We start from the raw sequence: 17486 nt of genomic DNA on the forward strand, positions 1-17486 counted from the left end.
ACTATTTTAAAATAAATAAATTGATGTTTTACCGATTAATATTATATTTTTATTAAAAATAAAAATTTGATTAATTATTGTAAATTAATTAAAAAAAATTATAATTGGGTTGGATTTATTATTCATTAAAAATGGTTTATATTGAAAAATTTTATAACTCGAACATTTAAATTGAGTTTAACAAATGTCGTAAAAATTATAAAGCGTAAATAATATTATTTTCAACTATATAAAATATGAATATTAAGCGTAAATAATATTATTTTCAACTACCTTGGGAGCAGGTATTGACTATTGTGTAGGGATGATGCCCGAAAGACAAAGGGTTGGGTCCCTGTTTTAGGACGTGTTGGAGGACCACACATGCATACCTGAGTTGTAATTAACATTTTAATAGCTTGAAAACTTTGTTAAAGCCTTGCCTACTAGACCTACTCGTGTCAAACATTGCACCGTGCACTTGTGCTCCGTCTAGTCTTCCATGACATGCAGCATGCCTACGACGTGTTGTGTGTCACAATCGCATTTTTGTAGCTGTGAGATAGCGTTTGTGTGACACTTATTATAAATTGACAAATAAGTTGGTTGTATGAAAATCATAAGCAGTGAATAATTTGGATGTATGGTCGAGCCTCATTCATGTTTGAGAGAGTGTTTTAGAAAACTAGATGAGACAATGCGTTGAAAATAATTTGTAAGAAGAAAGCAACAATCCACAACTTTGATAGCATATAACCTGAATAGGAAGAATTGACGATTAATCATATTCCTCATAGTATATTTTGAGACTTTTAGCTTTGATGGGTGTAGATATGATTTTGGTGAGCGGTATACCACATTAAATAAATATCCATTATATGATTTTTTGAATTTTGATAGAACTTTCATTAAATATCTGTCCCCTGAAATTTATACTTTGGTGTGGCCCACGTTTGCAGCTGGAGCTCACCAGTTTGGTTCCAAATAGATCCACGTCAGCAGCATGGACACCATGGTGACGGAGTTCATCAACCACTGGTGCCACGTGGAGGAGTGAGGCATGGAGGCCAGCATGGCAAATCGTAGCCGTAGATGGTAGATGGATACGGGATTTGTGAGATGAGTCAGATGGAGAACGTCAGCAAAAGGGCTTAGAAGGGAGTCCAAAACCCTAATATTATGGGCTCACAATTGGGCTGATCAAGCAAAGCCCAGCCCAGCTCCAGCAGCCGAGGCAGAGGTTTTGGCGGGAAACCAAAAATCACTCAGCGGAGAGTACGAATGAAGGCCGGTTCTTTACTCATCCGTCTCCGATGAAAGTCCGATGCTGATTATAGAGAGCAAGTTTCAAGAGCTTCACTTCTGGTAAAGCATCACAATGCCTCCAAGGAAGAAGTCTAATTCTTCTTCCAAGAAGCTCAATTCAAATCAGCAATCAGAGCCTTCCAAGTTCGGAATTCAACACTTCTTCGACCGCCACTCTCAAAATGCTGCGCATTCTCAGAAGCTCACTCCACGAACTTCCGATTCGAAAACTGATGTTTCTGACTCTCTGGATCGTGGAGATGATCCGAATATGGGACGGTTAGATTATAAGGACGCCGCTGCGGCTGCGGCGGCAATGGTGACGACGACTGCTCAAAAGTCAGAGTTGCAGGCGCTTCCTGTGAGTGATGCGGTTTTAGCTTCTGAAAACCCTAAAGTACCGCAGGGAAATGATGCTTGCTCTTCGTCTCTGGATACGACGCCTGAGATTTTGATTGCTGCTGGTGGAAATGCTGGCCATGACCTTTCTAACGAGCTGTCTCCACAATTTTCCAAGTCCGTGTCCTTGAAGCGCTGCAAGTTCTCTCCTGGGATGGTAACTTTAGGCCTTTTTTTTTTCTCTTGCTCTTTGTTTTTTTTTTGTTGTAGATTGCTTGTTCGTTGTAAATGCATTGGCCACATTGATGAATTTTACTTACTGAAGTAAAAAAATGGTGAATAGCTGATTAAGCAAAGTCAGGATGAGGGGACGACAAACGATGAGATCACATGGAAGATATCTCCAGTAAACGAAAGGCTTCAGGCTGTTTCAAAGCAATTGCCGGAAACTATAAGAGTTTTGGCGAACTCCTCAAGGCTCAACTCTTTGAGAATTCGACAGTGTTCACAAAATAAGGTATTAAATGTTGAGTTTAATTTGGTTCTCTTGACTCTTGGATTCTCTAACAATGATCTTTATAGACTTCCTCTGTCGAGCTTGGGAATTTTGAGCAGTTGAGTTCACTAAACCCGAAACCTTCTGAAAGATCAGTGACTTCGTTACATAAGACTGGATTGAAAAGGTTACGTTCTAAACATGATACGGAACCTAATGGAGTTGCGATTGATAGTTTGAGTGGCTCTAGAGTAGCTAACAGTCAGAGTCCATTCCGGACGCCCCCATCCTTGTCATACTGCGATAAGGTAATAACTTCTTCATAGACTGTATTTCCTGTTGCTGATAGGTTCTAACTTGTCTGTATTCTTTTCCCTTTAAAATTTAAACTCTACACTCTGGTCTACTGGTCGGACTATATAATTCATATGCTTTATGTCTTGGTTGATCCGTAGACTGCCAATGATGTTGTTGAACGTACTGAAGCACCCGATCACCCTATTTTAAGGCCACACAAAAAGGTATTACAATATTATACTATTTGTTGGTCTTTCTGATTTTACTTCGTTTTGTTTGGTCCAATTTCAGTCAGCTTCCAAACCTGGTTGGTGGGTCTTCCCATTTCTTGGACCAGTTATACTTGTTGTCGAACACGTTTATTTTCATATTTACTTTCTACAACTTGTCAAAATTTGATGCCTTCTTGCTTCTTTGTTTTTGCAGGCATTACTTGAGCTTTTAGATCAAGTAGAAGATGTCATTGCTGTTGATACCGTGGCTCCTTCCATTGATTTGGAGGAGGATTCATCTGAATTACAAGGTAGAAATGGTATCACATTGACACCTGGAGTTGATTCTTGTTAAATCAACATCCGAAATTTTAAAGTTGGATTTGGCTGATTCCGCCATAAAGGAAATTTTGATATTTAAGAACACCACGATCGATGCTCTGATACCATGTTAAGAAATAGAAATAAAAAATAGAATTGGAAGAGTGTATGATCTTCATTCAGGTTTACCACGTTTAAATAGATACAAACTATTAACTAATACCTAAAAATAGAAAAAAATATATAATTAACTAAATCTTGTAAATAAATAAAATACACGATTAATCAAATTTATACTAACAACTCCCTAAATATCTTAGATATATTCTAACTAATATATCTCCAAAATATCATCTTAATAATTCTGCTGCAGCGGAAGTCCTTCAAAAGATTCCAGACACTGTAATGAAGGCATCCCCTTGTGATTTTCTTGTCTTGGAGGTATATTTTACTCTCTCAAACAGGGTTCGTTTCTAGGATTGCTCCTCATTTAGTTGCTTTTGATGATTTATATAATACATTGTTTCTATCTGTGCCAAAGGTAACAGAGAAATGTGAGCTGGCTGATACATCTGAAGTTAAACGCTCGTATAAGGTTTCTTGTAAGCTTATTCACTGATTTTGTACATTTCCTCACAATACCAAGTAAATTAATAAAGGTGAGCAATGAATTTTCAGGTTCTTCGCTTGCTAAATGAGCAAAGTGGAGAAGAGCGGGCTGTATATCTTTGGGATGACTGGTAAATACATAATTAAGCTCTTTCACATCACTCTATATCAAAGCCAAAAATTGACTTGAAACCCGAATGAAAAAGTCAAAAGACAGAAAGAGTATATTTGCTGTTTCTTGATAAACATTCTACTTTTCTTGCTGCAGCCTTCTTAAATACCTTCATCGTTATAAGATTGTATCACATCACAGTATATCATTGATGTAAATCTTGCTGTGTTCCTTCATTTGTATTTCACTCTAGCATGACCTGCCGAAGAATTTGGACTATTACTTGTTACCTTCATGAGATATGGTATCTTGATTTTGAGTTCAGACTCTACGTCCCAGCAAATTGCTAGTGGACCTAAGACAAATGCTTGAAGCTTCGTTATTGTTTTGTTTTTTATTTGATGATTTTTGTCTAAAATTGTTATAGTTTTAGAATTATACTCTTTAATCTCTTCAACCACCATGGGTTGTCCTAATGGAAGTGTGTTCAAGTTAGTCCTAACACTCACAGATATGAAAACAAATGAAAACTAAAATTTTAAAAGAATCTATAATCTTCTTCATGAAGCCTTTCAATGCTGAAGGTGAATTTGTTTATTAGTTAGCTACAGTTTCTTCTTTGAATTTTCCTGTCCATTTCTTCATCAGGTTTGACAGTATTATTGCACCTGGAGATACTGTGAATGTGATTGGTGAATTTGATGACCAAGAAAGATGTCATGTTGACCACGACAAAAATTTTGTTATTCTACACCCCGATGTACTTGTCTCTGGAACTCGGGTAATGCAATTACTTTGCAAAGTACTTGGCACCTCACTCTGCCTCTTTGGTTGTGGCGCCTTTGTGAGCTATTGAATCGAAGTTATCATTTGATAAGCTTTAATCAATTCTTATAATTACCAATCAGAAATGATTTCTAGGTTGCTGGTCATTTGACCTGTCCAAGGAGGAGTGTTCTTGATGAGAGGCTTAGAAGTAACGAACAGTCTATTTCAGCATTAATTGGTACTTTGCTGCACCAGGTTTTTCAGGTTTATAGCTCTATCCTGACCTTTTAATATGATTAGAAGCATAGATACAAAGTTAGTACACTTAAATCTCAACATTTGTATTTATTTACCTGTATGCGTTTATGGTGTATTTTTAATACTTTTTGACGCTCAAGCTTTTAGCATTTATCAATCTATCACATTTTAGTTCATTTTGCTTTGAAGGCTGGTCTTGTAGAAGAAACACCAACTGTCACCTTCTTGGAAGAGGTTTCGAGAATAGTGCTTCAGAAAAGTATGGAAAGTGTATATGCATGCGGAGGTAAACGTTTTTGAATTTGTACTCGTTGTGCAATGGATCACTTTTCATATCTTTTAAGAGGGGTGCGGAAATTGCTGTTATGGGCACTTCTTCTCCATGTATACGTATCTTCTTCCATCCAATGCAAATGAATCTAGTTTACTTAATTTGTTCAGTTTTTTTTTTTCAGTTTTACTTGAAATGCTACATCCGCAGTAAATGACTCGTTAATCTGTATGTCAAGACACTGCTTAGAACTTATAAGCCCAGAGCCTCTAGGCCCTTCCGTTAACTTCGGGAGACTGTTTGGAAACAATCCTGCCTTGATCTTGTTGGATACTTTGAATCTTGCTTCTGCCAACTGTAGGATAAAAAAATGTGCATTATCGAATTCTTTCCATTAGTTTAAGTGCCATCACATTTTTCAATGTATATATTTGTTAAATGTAGTGCGATTAGTATTTTATTGATGAGTCGCAAACAATAATTTGTTGCTTGAATGATTCATTTACTTGCACTACCTTGGGTGCAGCAAATGAAAAGGATATAGGCAGAACCATGAATGAAGCAGTTCCAAAAATTTTGCATTGGATCACCCTGTTCAAATGCCCAATGGTGAGAAATGTCTAGACATCGTTATGATGAAGCAAATCTGAATTCTTTTATTTGTTGTAAGTAATTGCAATTGTTGGCAACAGGGTTCTAAAGCACCTACTATCGAGTTTAGATCTGATGATGGTCCCAGGAAAGTTAGTATATCAGAGGTAGGTTGTGTGGATGCTCATTTAACATTACTGATTTTTTTGTAACATGATGCACCTAACTGGAATGAAGTGCTTGTTGAAGTACAAGTCTGTATGAATCTATATTCTTATGGAAACTTCCATTTTTAGGTAATTGATATTGAGGAGATGGCATGGGCTCCAAAATATGGTTTGAAGGGAATGATTGATGCTTCTGTCAGGGTAAAAGTACTGTCAAATTATAATACATGTGTTGAGAACGTCGTGCCTTTAGAGTTTAAAACTGGAAAGGTGCCAGCTGGCCAGGCAAGTATGTGGTTCCTTTAGCTCACATTTATGCAGGGTTCCCTGTAGGATTGGGCTTTTTGTGGTTTCTTGTAGATCGATCATGTTTTTGTAGTAATTAGTATAGCATGATGATCCTGATCTGTTCTGCAGTCCTCCATGGAACATTGTGCCCAAGTGATCTTATACACACTACTTATGTCCGAGAGGTATGTACATCTTACTCATTTTATTTTTAAATATTTTTCTAAGACTGTCCTACAGATGAGATTTGATTTACCTTCTCTTTCTGGGGTTGTTGTATGTTATCATTATTGTATTTGTGAATGGTTGGATGTATTCTGTTATTTGCCCTGTATGTATGTTAGGTATCAAAAACATGTTGGTTATGGTCTCCTTTACTATCTCCAGTCGGATCAGACACAGGTAAAAATCAGATTCATTTGTAAGTTTATTCTTCCATGTGCTGGAAGGATGTTTAAATTATATAAATCTCATGAAGGGTATCCGGGTTCAAAGATCTGACTTGGTGGGGCTAATCATGCGTCGTAATGAGCTTGCAAATAACATCCTCAAGGCATCAACTGCACAATTACTCCCCCCTATGTTACAGGTATGGTCCTTCCTAAACATGGTTTTGCGGATTTCTATTTAATCATTGAACCTACTATTTTTTGATACAGATTCCAAATGTGTGTAAAGGGTGCCGCCATCTTGATGTTTGTACCATTTATCATAAGGTATGTAGGTTCTAAATACAATTCTATAGTGTTAATTGCTGCTTCATTTCCATGTCAGTTATATGTAACTGTATGCTTTGGGTCTTCCCATGGCAAAATTTTTCTTAAAGCATTCATATTATCTAACAGAAATACCTTGTGCATGGTCACTGTAGTTCAGTCAGTTGTGAACAACTTCTATTTTCATATATAATCCATATAATTAGTGGTTTTCCAGTTTAATTTCTTAGGAATATCTAGTGAGTCAGGTCTACTAAAAGTTGTTGCTCTTAATATTCTTCTAACAATTAAGCCCAAGGCAAGGCAATCTAAATGTGCAATTGCACAGTTTCTGTGGCGTGATATCAAATAATCCAAGTAAAGGACTCAATTCCTTGCACATTATGTGAAATATTTGTTTTCTTTGAACTAGTGACCAACAAACGATTTTTCAGGCCAGTTTGACCTCATGCATCTCTGATTAGAAGTTTATATTACCACTTCTAATCCAAGTTCCCTATAGTTTCCATGTTAGGTATGAACAATTGTAATAATTCATGCGAAGTTCAAAAGAAGAAGAGATTCGGCAATTTTTTCATTGCTTTTCATGACTGAGTTGTTTTTGTGCCGACATTACTTGTTGGTTGACTACTTTTATTTTTCCTTTTTCTCTTTATTCTTCTGTTGGTAGTTGACTGGTGATGGAATTTAAATACTGCAGATGCAAAATGGAAGCAAAGAGAGCAGTGGTCTTGGAGCTTTATTTGACTCCAATACGGACCATTTGAAAGCTTCTCATGGTTTTTTCTTTCAACATTGGGAAAGATTGATTGATTTAGAGGCCAAGGAGACTGAGGTTGAAATTTGAAGTGAATTCAAATGTATCACATATAATATTCAATTCACATGCTTGTATATGCCAATGCTAAGTCCAATCGACTATGATGCTCATTTCTTTCAGCTTGTAAAGAGGGGAGTTTGGCACACACCTAGTGCAGAGAAAAATCAAACGTCTACCTGTCTTTCTTCTATTGTTCTTAGTACGTTGGATGGCCAACCACATTGTACTTCTGAAAAGGACAACCGAATCAGCTATCGTTTTGTGCGTCAAGGTTTGTCATCTCTGTGTTCTAAAGATTCAAATGTCGATAGTTCAAACACTGATTCAACAAATGACATGGACAGTTCACTTAGAGTTGGAGACTATGTGGTGAGTCCTTTTCTCCTCGTATGATGAATGGGTTCTTGGATGGAAAATGTTTTGCATTTACTTTATACTGATCGTGATCCTATGTTACAATGCTAATTCATAAACTGGAGTTAGTTAAAAGGTACTAATCAGAAGGTTTTCGTTTCCAGAAGTTTCAATATATTTATTTTCTATTTTCTATTTATTTCAAAATTTAAAAGGAAAAAAGCCAAGCTTCTACTGTCTTTACATACTTCCAAATGATTTTGGATCTGGTGTGTGTATGGCGTCTACATGATGCTAGATGGATATCTGCCACAGAATTGGTAGTAGAAGATCCAACCATGTTCATGTTCTTTTATTAATGGACCATCTGCCATTCTAAATTTTTTCATCCACATTTTTTACTTTCCGTTCTATTTCTTCCAGTAACTAATAGGTGATTTCTGTTGCTGGTATTTTAGATACTTAGTACAGATTCTGGGAATTTAACCCTAGCGAGTGGGATTATAAAAGATCTGAGCAGTCTCCATATATCTGTAAGAAAATTTCTTTGGTTTCTTTCTCATATTTTGATGCCAGTTGCACTGCTTTATTCACAATGGACAACTATTAATCACAGTACTGTTAGTGGTTGAAGACATTTTGTAAATTAGTCTCTGCCTTTCAGATTGAATTGTTTGGTGTAAAACTTGCAGGTTTCTTTCTCTAAGCGCCTACGTTTGCCTGGAAGCACTTCTTCTACTGAGGCACATGATCTTATGAAGCAGGTATGGCGGATTGACAAGGATGAATTTATGACTTCGTTTGCAATCATGAGGTAATAACTTGACATAATTGTACTACAACTATTCTGCCAGACATACTGCAATTTCTATTCTCATGTTTATTTTGTTGCTGAAGGTTTAATCTTGTACAACTGCTTCTGCAAGGTGAACAAAATTCTCATCTTAGAAAGTTGATCGTAGATCTTGCGGTAAATACTTGTTTAAACCTTTGTACTATTGACTTCTTCCTTGCCTACTTAGAGATTATTTATTTTGGCCTGAATGTGTGCTCACTTGTAGGCTCCAAGATTTGATAGTGGATGCATATTCAGCCAGGATCCAGCAATATCTTACATCTGGTCAGAGAAGAATTTAAATGATGACCAACGTCGAGCCATAATTAAGGTGTTGCTGTAAAAATGTTTCTTCTCATTCTAACTTGTCTCACCTACTCAGTCTCTCTTTCCTCCTTTTTTTTTTGTTTTTTGTTTTGTTTTTTTTTTTCATGAAAGATGAGCTATTCTGACTTGAAATTGTTCCATGGTCATTGTAGATACTTACAGCAAAGGATTATGCTCTGATTCTGGGAATGCCTGGAACAGGCAAGACATCCACAATGGTTCATGCCGTGAAAGCACTGTTGATGAGAGGTGTATCCATTTTGCTCACGTCTTACACAAACACTGCTGTTGATAATTTACTTATCAAACTGAAATCTCAGGTAACTGTTTCTGCAATTTTCTATCTTTCAAGGTCTGTTCATTATTTCTCTCAAAAGGAAAAGAGGGAGAGCATGAAAAAAATTTCAATTTTAAGGTCGTTAGAATTGTTGGCATATTTTGAAAATCGATAGAATGAAAAATCTGGAGCCTATTTTTATGTGTATTCTCACTGATCTCTTTTTTCTATTTTTAATTTTACGAATTACAAATCATCCTACTAAGACAGGATCGGCCCTCATAATATACATTTGATACAGTGCACAATTCATTAACACGCTTGAACTTTGTTGCTATCTTTTCTTTCAAGTGCTCATTACGTTGGTAATACTTGGATGATCATCTTTAAGTTTCCACTAAATGACATTTACTAGGCCAAGAATGGGAATTTGAACATAAATTACACATCGGATGTAGGTTTTCAAAGAATTATAAGATAAAATTTGTAGGATTGCAAAGCTAAAAGTACTTTTTATTTTTTATTTTTATTGTATTAGAACAGTTGGGACAAAGCTAATAAGATTGTCCCTTACATACCACAACTGAATAAGTCGCATTTATATTTTTATTTGTTTATTTATTTATTTTGTGTGCGTGTGGCTCCTTTGCTTTCTCTTATGTTTTTGTGAGGTCTACATTATGCATGTTGGTGTGTAGTTTGTAAAAGGATTTTGTAACCTTAAATTTCATGTGCATGTATCGTAAGTTTATATCCAATTCCTACTCATCTTTAGTAATCTAATCACTTAAAAAGATATAGTTTGACCTGGCTTACTCTTGTTCATCTGTCACTCACAAACTGCAGAACATTGATTTTATACGGATTGGAAGAATTAATGCAGTGCATGAAGACATCCGCAGCCATTGCTTTTCGGGTCTGATTTTTCCTATTATGCAGTCTCCTTAGGATCGGATACTTGCTTTTCTTTATTTAACTAGTAGAGTTTTCTTTGACAGAGTTGAACATACAAAGTGTGGAAGACATCAGAATGAGATTGGACCAAGTGAAAGTTGTTGCAGTCACTTGTTTGGGGATAACTAGTCCCTTACTCGTCAATAAAAAATTTGATATATGCATAATGGATGAAGCTGGACAGACCACCCTTCCAGTATGTAGAACTTGATGGAACGTTGTTTGTTGCAAAGTTTATTTTGGTAGTCTGATGATATGATGCTAGTTGATTATCAAATGTTTTTGGGATTAGTTAGCGCTTGTTCTGTTTAATAGGTAAATAATAAGAGAATTAGGCATCCTTCATTTCTTTAGTACTAGCATCTCACAAACAAGTTCACTGATAGAAGGTAGCATCTTCTTGTATTTCAAGAGATTGGAAAGAGATCTAAATGATAACATTAGAAGCCAGTGGATGCATGGTCGAGCACTTAAATTTATTTTACAAATTGAAGATTTTTGTAACATTTTTGTTTTTAGGAGGTTTTGTTACGTTGTTTGAAGAGGATCATGAACTTATGAGGTAGAAAGACTGAGTATGTTGGAACTCGATGAAAAAAAGTATGAGACATGTAGGAGAAGATAATCATTTGCTTTAGTTACACCTTCATTTAGTTGAACTGAGTTTCTAATATTCATTCTCTACAATTATTCTTTATTTTCTTACGTTTGCTATTAATGAAGTTGTTGTTCGTATGATGTTAATCAAGAGTTATTGAAATGAGGAATATCAGTGCTTATTTAATTTATATATCTACCCCTAAGGTTTCCCTTGGACCTTTGATGTTTGCTTCAACATTTGTCCTTGTTGGCGATCATTATCAGCTACCTCCTCTTGTTCAGGTGTATATCATGCAGTCATTTGGATTACTTTTTTTTTTTCTTTCTATGATGCACTTTTTGAAGTCATCGTCATTCCTTTCTAGAGTACAGAGGCTCGAGAAAATGGACTGGGGATAAGCTTGTTTTGTAGGCTTTCAGAAGCACATCCTCAAGCCATTTCCGCCTTACAAAGCCAGGTTTCTTTTTTTCTACTAGAATTAATCTGTAGTCAAAGTCAATCACTTTAGATGATGCCTGCCGATATCCATTTACTAGGTTTCTTTGAGTGCAGTATCGCATGTGCCGCGACATTATGGAATTATCAAATGCCTTGATATACGGAGACAGATTGCGTTGTGGTTCTGAAGAAACCGCAAACGCAAAGCTTGAATTTTCATGTTTAAAGTTGTCTACATCTTGGCTCAAGGAGGTTAGTGATCTTTTTTAACTTTTCATCTTACTATCATATTTATCAATTGGGTTAACCCTCAAAACAGAACTTCGCTAGTGTTTCATGTGAAGACCCAGTTGGCAGACTCTAAATTACTACTACTTGTCTACTTCTGTTTGGTTTTGTTTTTGCTCTATGTTCTTTTTTTCCTTATTTTAAGGGTCATCTTTTCGTAGGGCTAGCAATGAGCTATTCATCCAACCACAATTTATTTCCTCGTTTGTGGGCGATTGCACAATGAATTTCATTACTTCAGATTTTTTCAATCAAAATAATTTTCACCTTTAGATTTATTTTGCTTCAACGCATCCAACTTATTTTCTGTTTTATTTACTTTTTCCAGAATAGCTACTTAAGTAGTACTGGGAAAGGGAAAATTTTGAGTGGTCATTTCATAAAATCAAGTTTATGTCATAATAGTCGCGGTTTATTAGATGCATGAAACTTTGGATTTTTAATGACATTAAAAAATTATGGTCCTTTCTAAAACTTCCTTGTCTCAACTAAAACTAATACACTTACTATTCGTGGTTTCAGGTTGTAAACCCATGCAAACCAGTTATCTTTGTTTGTACAGGTTCTCGAATATCATTTTTGCTTTCTAAATTCGATTGTCAGTTTTGTTTTATCAGTGGTTTTTGTTTGTTATCTGAATCACGTTCAATACCTGTAGATTTATTACCTGCTTACGAGACAAGAGATCACAAGATTGTGAACAACCCAATTGAAGCTAACATATTAGCAGAGGTGCAATCTCCGCTTTGATATGTCTCTTATACTTCTTATCATTAAGTAGATTGCTCCTTTTTTCTTAAAAAAAAACTGAGTTTGGTAATTGGAGTAGGGAAAGCTACATGAAATTTTACCTCTTGGCATTGATCTCTATTTTCTTAATTTTACAGGTGACGAAGGGATTGCTTGATGGTGGAATTAACGGGAATGACGTCGGCATCATTACTCCTTATAACTCCCAGGCAAGCATCATTCGTCTAGCTATTAACATACCCTCCGTGGAGATACATACCATTGACAAATACCAGGTAGACTAATTCAATTAGAGGCAATCCTTTTTCTTTTCCGGATAGAGTTGGGACTGATTTTAAAATGTTTATACTTGTTGGATGAAAGTTCACATTGACTAATTTAGAGAATTATCGTGGGTTTATAATCAAGGAATACTCTCTCCATTGGTGTGAGGCCTTTTGGGGAAGTCCAAAGCAAAGTCATGAGAGCTTATGCTCAAAGTGGACAATATCATACTATTGTAGAGAGTCGTGTTCATCCTAACAAAAATCACCTTAAAATTTTCATGAGAAGCTGCATTCTTTGGTCAATATGCATAAATATGTTATTATATTTTATTATGCTTCTATGGTTCAAATCGTTTTTTCTGTTCTCCCAGGGAAGAGACAAGGACTGCATATTGGTGTCCTTTGTTAGGTCGAGTGAAAATCCGAAGAGCTGTACTACTTCACTTCTTGGAGACTGGCATAGAATTAATGTGGCCATTACTCGTGCCAAGGTCAGAAATCGCCTTAATCATCTTTAATACTGACCTCTCAAATAACAAAGGCTGTTTGAGTGCCCAACAATTTTCAAGCTATCGATTCAATATATAACAGAAACATAATTCTGCAGAAAAAACTAATCATGGTGGGATCACGCAAAACACTATCAAAAGTTCCACTGCTGAAGCTTCTAATCAAGAAGGTCGAGGAGCAATCAGGCATCTTCAATGTAACAAGGAATGACATAAGTCAAAGTAGCAAGCTTCCTGGTTCCACATAGATCAAATTGTTGTAAAGGTTGAATCCATAAATCCTCATAATGGTATAGAAACTCCACCCATTGATAAAAATAAAAATATTAAATGTTATAATAATATAGCTAGAAAAAGTGAGGCTGATATATGCTTAAGTTAAGTATATGATCCATCCAGGTTTGTCTCAGCGGACATAGTTGTCAAAGAGGAGCTGGGGCTGGACTGTGTATCAAATGCCATGTGTGAAGCACCGAGAAAGTCTTGTCTACTTGCGAAAAGGTACTTCCCTTTTCTGGAAGCTTTATTGATTCTGCTTTCGTTGCCTTTTTTTTGTTTTTCAAAACCCCATCTTATACGGCGAAAGCAATTCATAATCACATTCACAATTGCTGGACCCTTCACTCTGTTTGCACTTTGGACGGTCCAAAATCCAATGTTCTGAAATGAGGAGTTTTCTTTTCTTAATATATAAAAAAATTCCTCTGATAAATATTGAAATCACAAGCGTACTGACACAGTGTGTCAGTGATTTCAGCAAAGCTGATATTGTCCGATCTTGTGTCTCCATTTTCTACCCACCAATTTTCAATAATTTGTCCACTAATTTTTAGTAGTAAGTAAAGTAAAATATTCCAAAATTCATTAATTTTATTAAAATAAAGTTTTTAACAAATAAATTTCTACTATGTCAAAATGTATATATATATTTTTTTATATCTATGTCTTTATATTTTTAAAAAAATGCATTGGATAATTTTTCTAATAATATTTAGAGTTAACTTGTTAGAGAATTGAAATTAGTAATAATTGTCTAATTTTGTGGTGTAGTTTGATGAAATTGAAAGTCTAGAATTAAAAATTGAGTTTTTTTTTTTTTCTTTTAATTTTTTTATTATTACCTTAACTTAAAAAAAATATAGATATGAATGGATCGCACATGCTGATGGCTTGCCCTTTCTTCATTATTAGAGACCAGTAGATGGAAGTATCTTTTACGTTTTAGTGATGTGACTGTCATGGTTGAGCCCATGACGGGTAGGGAACCTCTAAATATATGTTTTGTTTCGTGATTTTATAAGTATATAAAAATGAGGTTAATGTTATAAATTCTAAATAATAATAATTATAATATTAGTAATAATAAATATACAAGCGAGTTTGTGCAATTCATGATTGGTTATATGATTTGTAAAAGTTATTATATATTATAAAAGATATATTTCACTAATTCCATATATTTATGTATTACTTATAAAAGTTACACTTCAATTATTCAAGTACTCTCTTTTGATTAATTAAATATTAAATAAATAATAAATGTAGACAAAAAGTGATCAAATTATAAAGGTCAAATTGAGATCATAATCATGTAGGTCAGATGTGATAACCACGTGACATTTGATCTTAAGTTTATGAATAGTACATCCACCCAAAAAGTTTCTATATTCTATTGTTTTTTTTTTTTAATGGTTTAAATAACCAAGCTAAGTTTCAAAAAGGTTGGGTGATAAAGAAGGCATGTATGATTGAGATAGAGAAATATAATTTTTGTGTCTTTGTTTAGCCTATAAAGAATAAATTCTGTTTGCTATTTCGTCTATTCCTGACTTAAATGTAACACTTGCTGATTGATGTTATCTTTATTGCCATTATAAATTCCTAAATCTACCTCAACCATTAGGTAATTGTACTTAAAGTCATTCTTTTATTTTAACCATTTCAGGACAAACCATCATTTTAGTTCCTCTTTTCTATATTTCATTCTAACATTATTAGTAACGAACAAAGACTTGTGTCCAAATCCAATTGATTCTCTTCCATTTCCTTCAAGTAATTCAATAATTAGAAAATGATTTGGTGAAGCCACCAGACATTTTACAATAATTTCATCCACAGACAAACTGATCACGACAAAATTCCACTTCAATGGAAATTTGTTAGTACAGCGTCACATCATATTTTCCATTGAGAAGGTTTTTCTTTCCGCCTCATTTACTTTCTCTGGGTTTGTTTAGCCTTATTTGATTTGAGGACTAAAATAAATCTTCTTTTTGCTGATCTTTGTTTTATTGCATCTGATTCACACCTAACTTTCATAGTCATTCATCACCATTTTCCTATTATATAGAATTAAAGTAGACTTTAATGAACAAAGACCATTTTGATAGAAACTTTTCTCATCTTCCTTTCATTTTTGTCTAGCTTTATCAAGATACATGATCTTTGTTGGTATTTTATCTCACCAATTTATGAAGTCTTGGGTTTTTCTAAGCCTACAGTTTGAGAAGGTATCTCTGAGTTTTTGTAGCTTATACTTATAAATGTAGAGAAATGAGTGAATAAAACTTTGGTTTGGGAAGGATGGAAGAGCAAAGAGCACATTTGCCAAAGTGTTTTGGGACAAATTATTGTTGCTTGTCCTCCTTCACTGTTCATTTGAGGTGTGGTAGTGGGTTAAAAGGGGAAAATGCCCCCAGTGTTGATTGATCTATAGAATACTGATGGAAGTGAGCATATTCATGCATGAGATGCTTCATATTCCATTAAATGTGTTAACCAAATTTGACATCTACTTGGGATCTTCAACTTTCATGTTTTTGATAATTTGGTGTTTAGATTTTAACTCTAGTCGACCCTTGTTTCTATGCTTTGTCAATAAATGTTTATATGAATGTGTGTTAGAAGTCATATTTTATGGGATCTCACATTGATGGGAGCGGAGAACGAAACATTTCTTATAAGGGTGTGTAAATCTCTCACTAACAGATGTATTTTAAAATTGTAGGTTGATGTTGATATGTAACCGGCCAAAACAAATAATATTTGCTAACAATAGGTTTGAGTTATATATTCAGTCGGAAAAATTTGATGGTAGGGATTAAAATAAAATAGTGGGTAAGATTTAATAATTTATCTAAATGCTTCTTTTGAGAATCAGATGATGATGTAGTCTTTAATAGTGGGAGTTGATGAAACCGATGGAATCGACCAATATTGACCCAAATTTAACCACTAAAGTGGTGTGAGATTGTGTTTTTCTTTGTTTGTTTGTTGAGAGAAATCAGAATACTTGGTGGCCAAGCATGATTATTCCTCGTGATTCTATTATTGTCTCTGTAATATGAATAGTGGCAGCTTACACCCATGAATTTGTGAATATTTTTTTTTAAAAACTATGAACTAACAATGGTATGTTCATGTGTTTTTTTAGTTTATCTGGTAGAGTTAGAAGATTTGAACATCAGACCTCTCGATCGAAGGTATGTTTAAATTGTTATTGATTAAACTTCATGTTTTGATAAATTATCACTGTTCTTGACCCATGATTAATATCAAAAATTGATTTTTGTTGGGTCCTTAAACTTACCCTTCAAAGTCTCTGTAATTGTGAGGGGTTTTGTAATAGTGCTTTAATCCACGTTTAAGAATGGACAAGGACTTATCTCTGTCACCAAATTTGACTCGGAAGTATCCATTATTGGTATTGAAATTTCTTTGCAACCTCATCCAAACCTCCCTCCCAAAAGTTAAATTGCCTTGGAATTCTCAGTTTGTTGCATATGTCTTTATTATCATCTCCCATTTTCTAAGATCGAAAAGATCAAATTTCGTGTGAAATATATATAAATTCATTATCTTCATGTAGTTTATATCAATTTAATAATTGAGGCAAATTAGGAGGAGCAGGATCCGGATTGGAGTGTATAATCTACTGTCTAATTGAGACAAATTAAAGTGGAGCAAGATCGGGGTTGGAGTGTATAATCTATAATCTACTGTCTAATTGAGGCAAATTAAGGTGGAGAAAGATCGGGGTTGGAGTGTATAATCCACTGTCTTCAGAACTATTTAGTTAACGGGAACAAATCTACAAGTAACTTTAAATAGATATGCATTATCCTCATTTCCCCAAATTTTGTAACAATTAATTTGCATTTATTTCTGTATGATTTAGACCCAACAAAAAGAATGTCTGCTTCTGCCCAATAGAAATGTGTAGTAGCAATGATTTGATCATCCTAGGTTATATTTATATTTGAATCTGAACTTCTATATAAAAGTATAATTATAAAGTTTGAACCAATAAAGGTCTTAAATTTAAAAATAAAAGAATAA

General features: G+C 34.7%; 1 protein-coding gene across 7 annotated transcripts; it reads left to right on the plus strand.

Moving 5' to 3' along the window:
• The first annotated feature begins 1275 nt into the window (after positions 1-1275).
• LOC111479647 (DNA replication ATP-dependent helicase/nuclease DNA2) lies at positions 1276-16722 on the plus strand. 7 transcript variants are annotated; one of them, XM_023124415.1, is made up of 37 exons: positions 1276-1840; positions 1967-2140; positions 2206-2427; positions 2575-2640; positions 2843-2972; positions 3311-3390; positions 3491-3544; positions 3628-3689; positions 4319-4451; positions 4592-4702; positions 4886-4982; positions 5494-5576; positions 5660-5725; positions 5855-6010; positions 6143-6198; positions 6358-6415; positions 6492-6602; positions 6673-6729; positions 7430-7564; positions 7670-7918; positions 8362-8436; positions 8596-8717; positions 8801-8873; positions 8965-9069; positions 9218-9385; positions 10189-10258; positions 10341-10492; positions 11101-11178; positions 11262-11354; positions 11450-11587; positions 12146-12185; positions 12282-12355; positions 12511-12648; positions 13011-13130; positions 13247-13438; positions 13548-13649; positions 16582-16722. In XM_023124415.1, the coding sequence occupies exons 1-35, from the start codon at positions 1358-1360 to the stop codon at positions 13394-13396; spliced, it is 4179 nt and encodes a 1392-aa protein (XP_022980183.1). In that variant the 5' UTR covers positions 1276-1357; the 3' UTR covers positions 13397-13438; positions 13548-13649; positions 16582-16722. The 7 variants fall into 7 exon arrangements, with proteins under 7 accessions (XP_022980183.1, XP_022980186.1, XP_022980188.1 ...); XM_023124418.1 differs by having other exon boundaries at positions 13247-13413; XM_023124420.1 differs by having other exon boundaries at positions 12511-12582.
• The last annotated feature ends 764 nt before the right edge of the window (positions 16723-17486 follow it).

This window comes from Cucurbita maxima, unplaced genomic scaffold, assembly GCF_002738345.1.
Source record: "Cucurbita maxima cultivar Rimu unplaced genomic scaffold, Cmax_1.0 Cma_Scf00005, whole genome shotgun sequence".
Classification (NCBI taxonomy): Eukaryota; Viridiplantae; Streptophyta; class Magnoliopsida; order Cucurbitales; family Cucurbitaceae; genus Cucurbita; species Cucurbita maxima.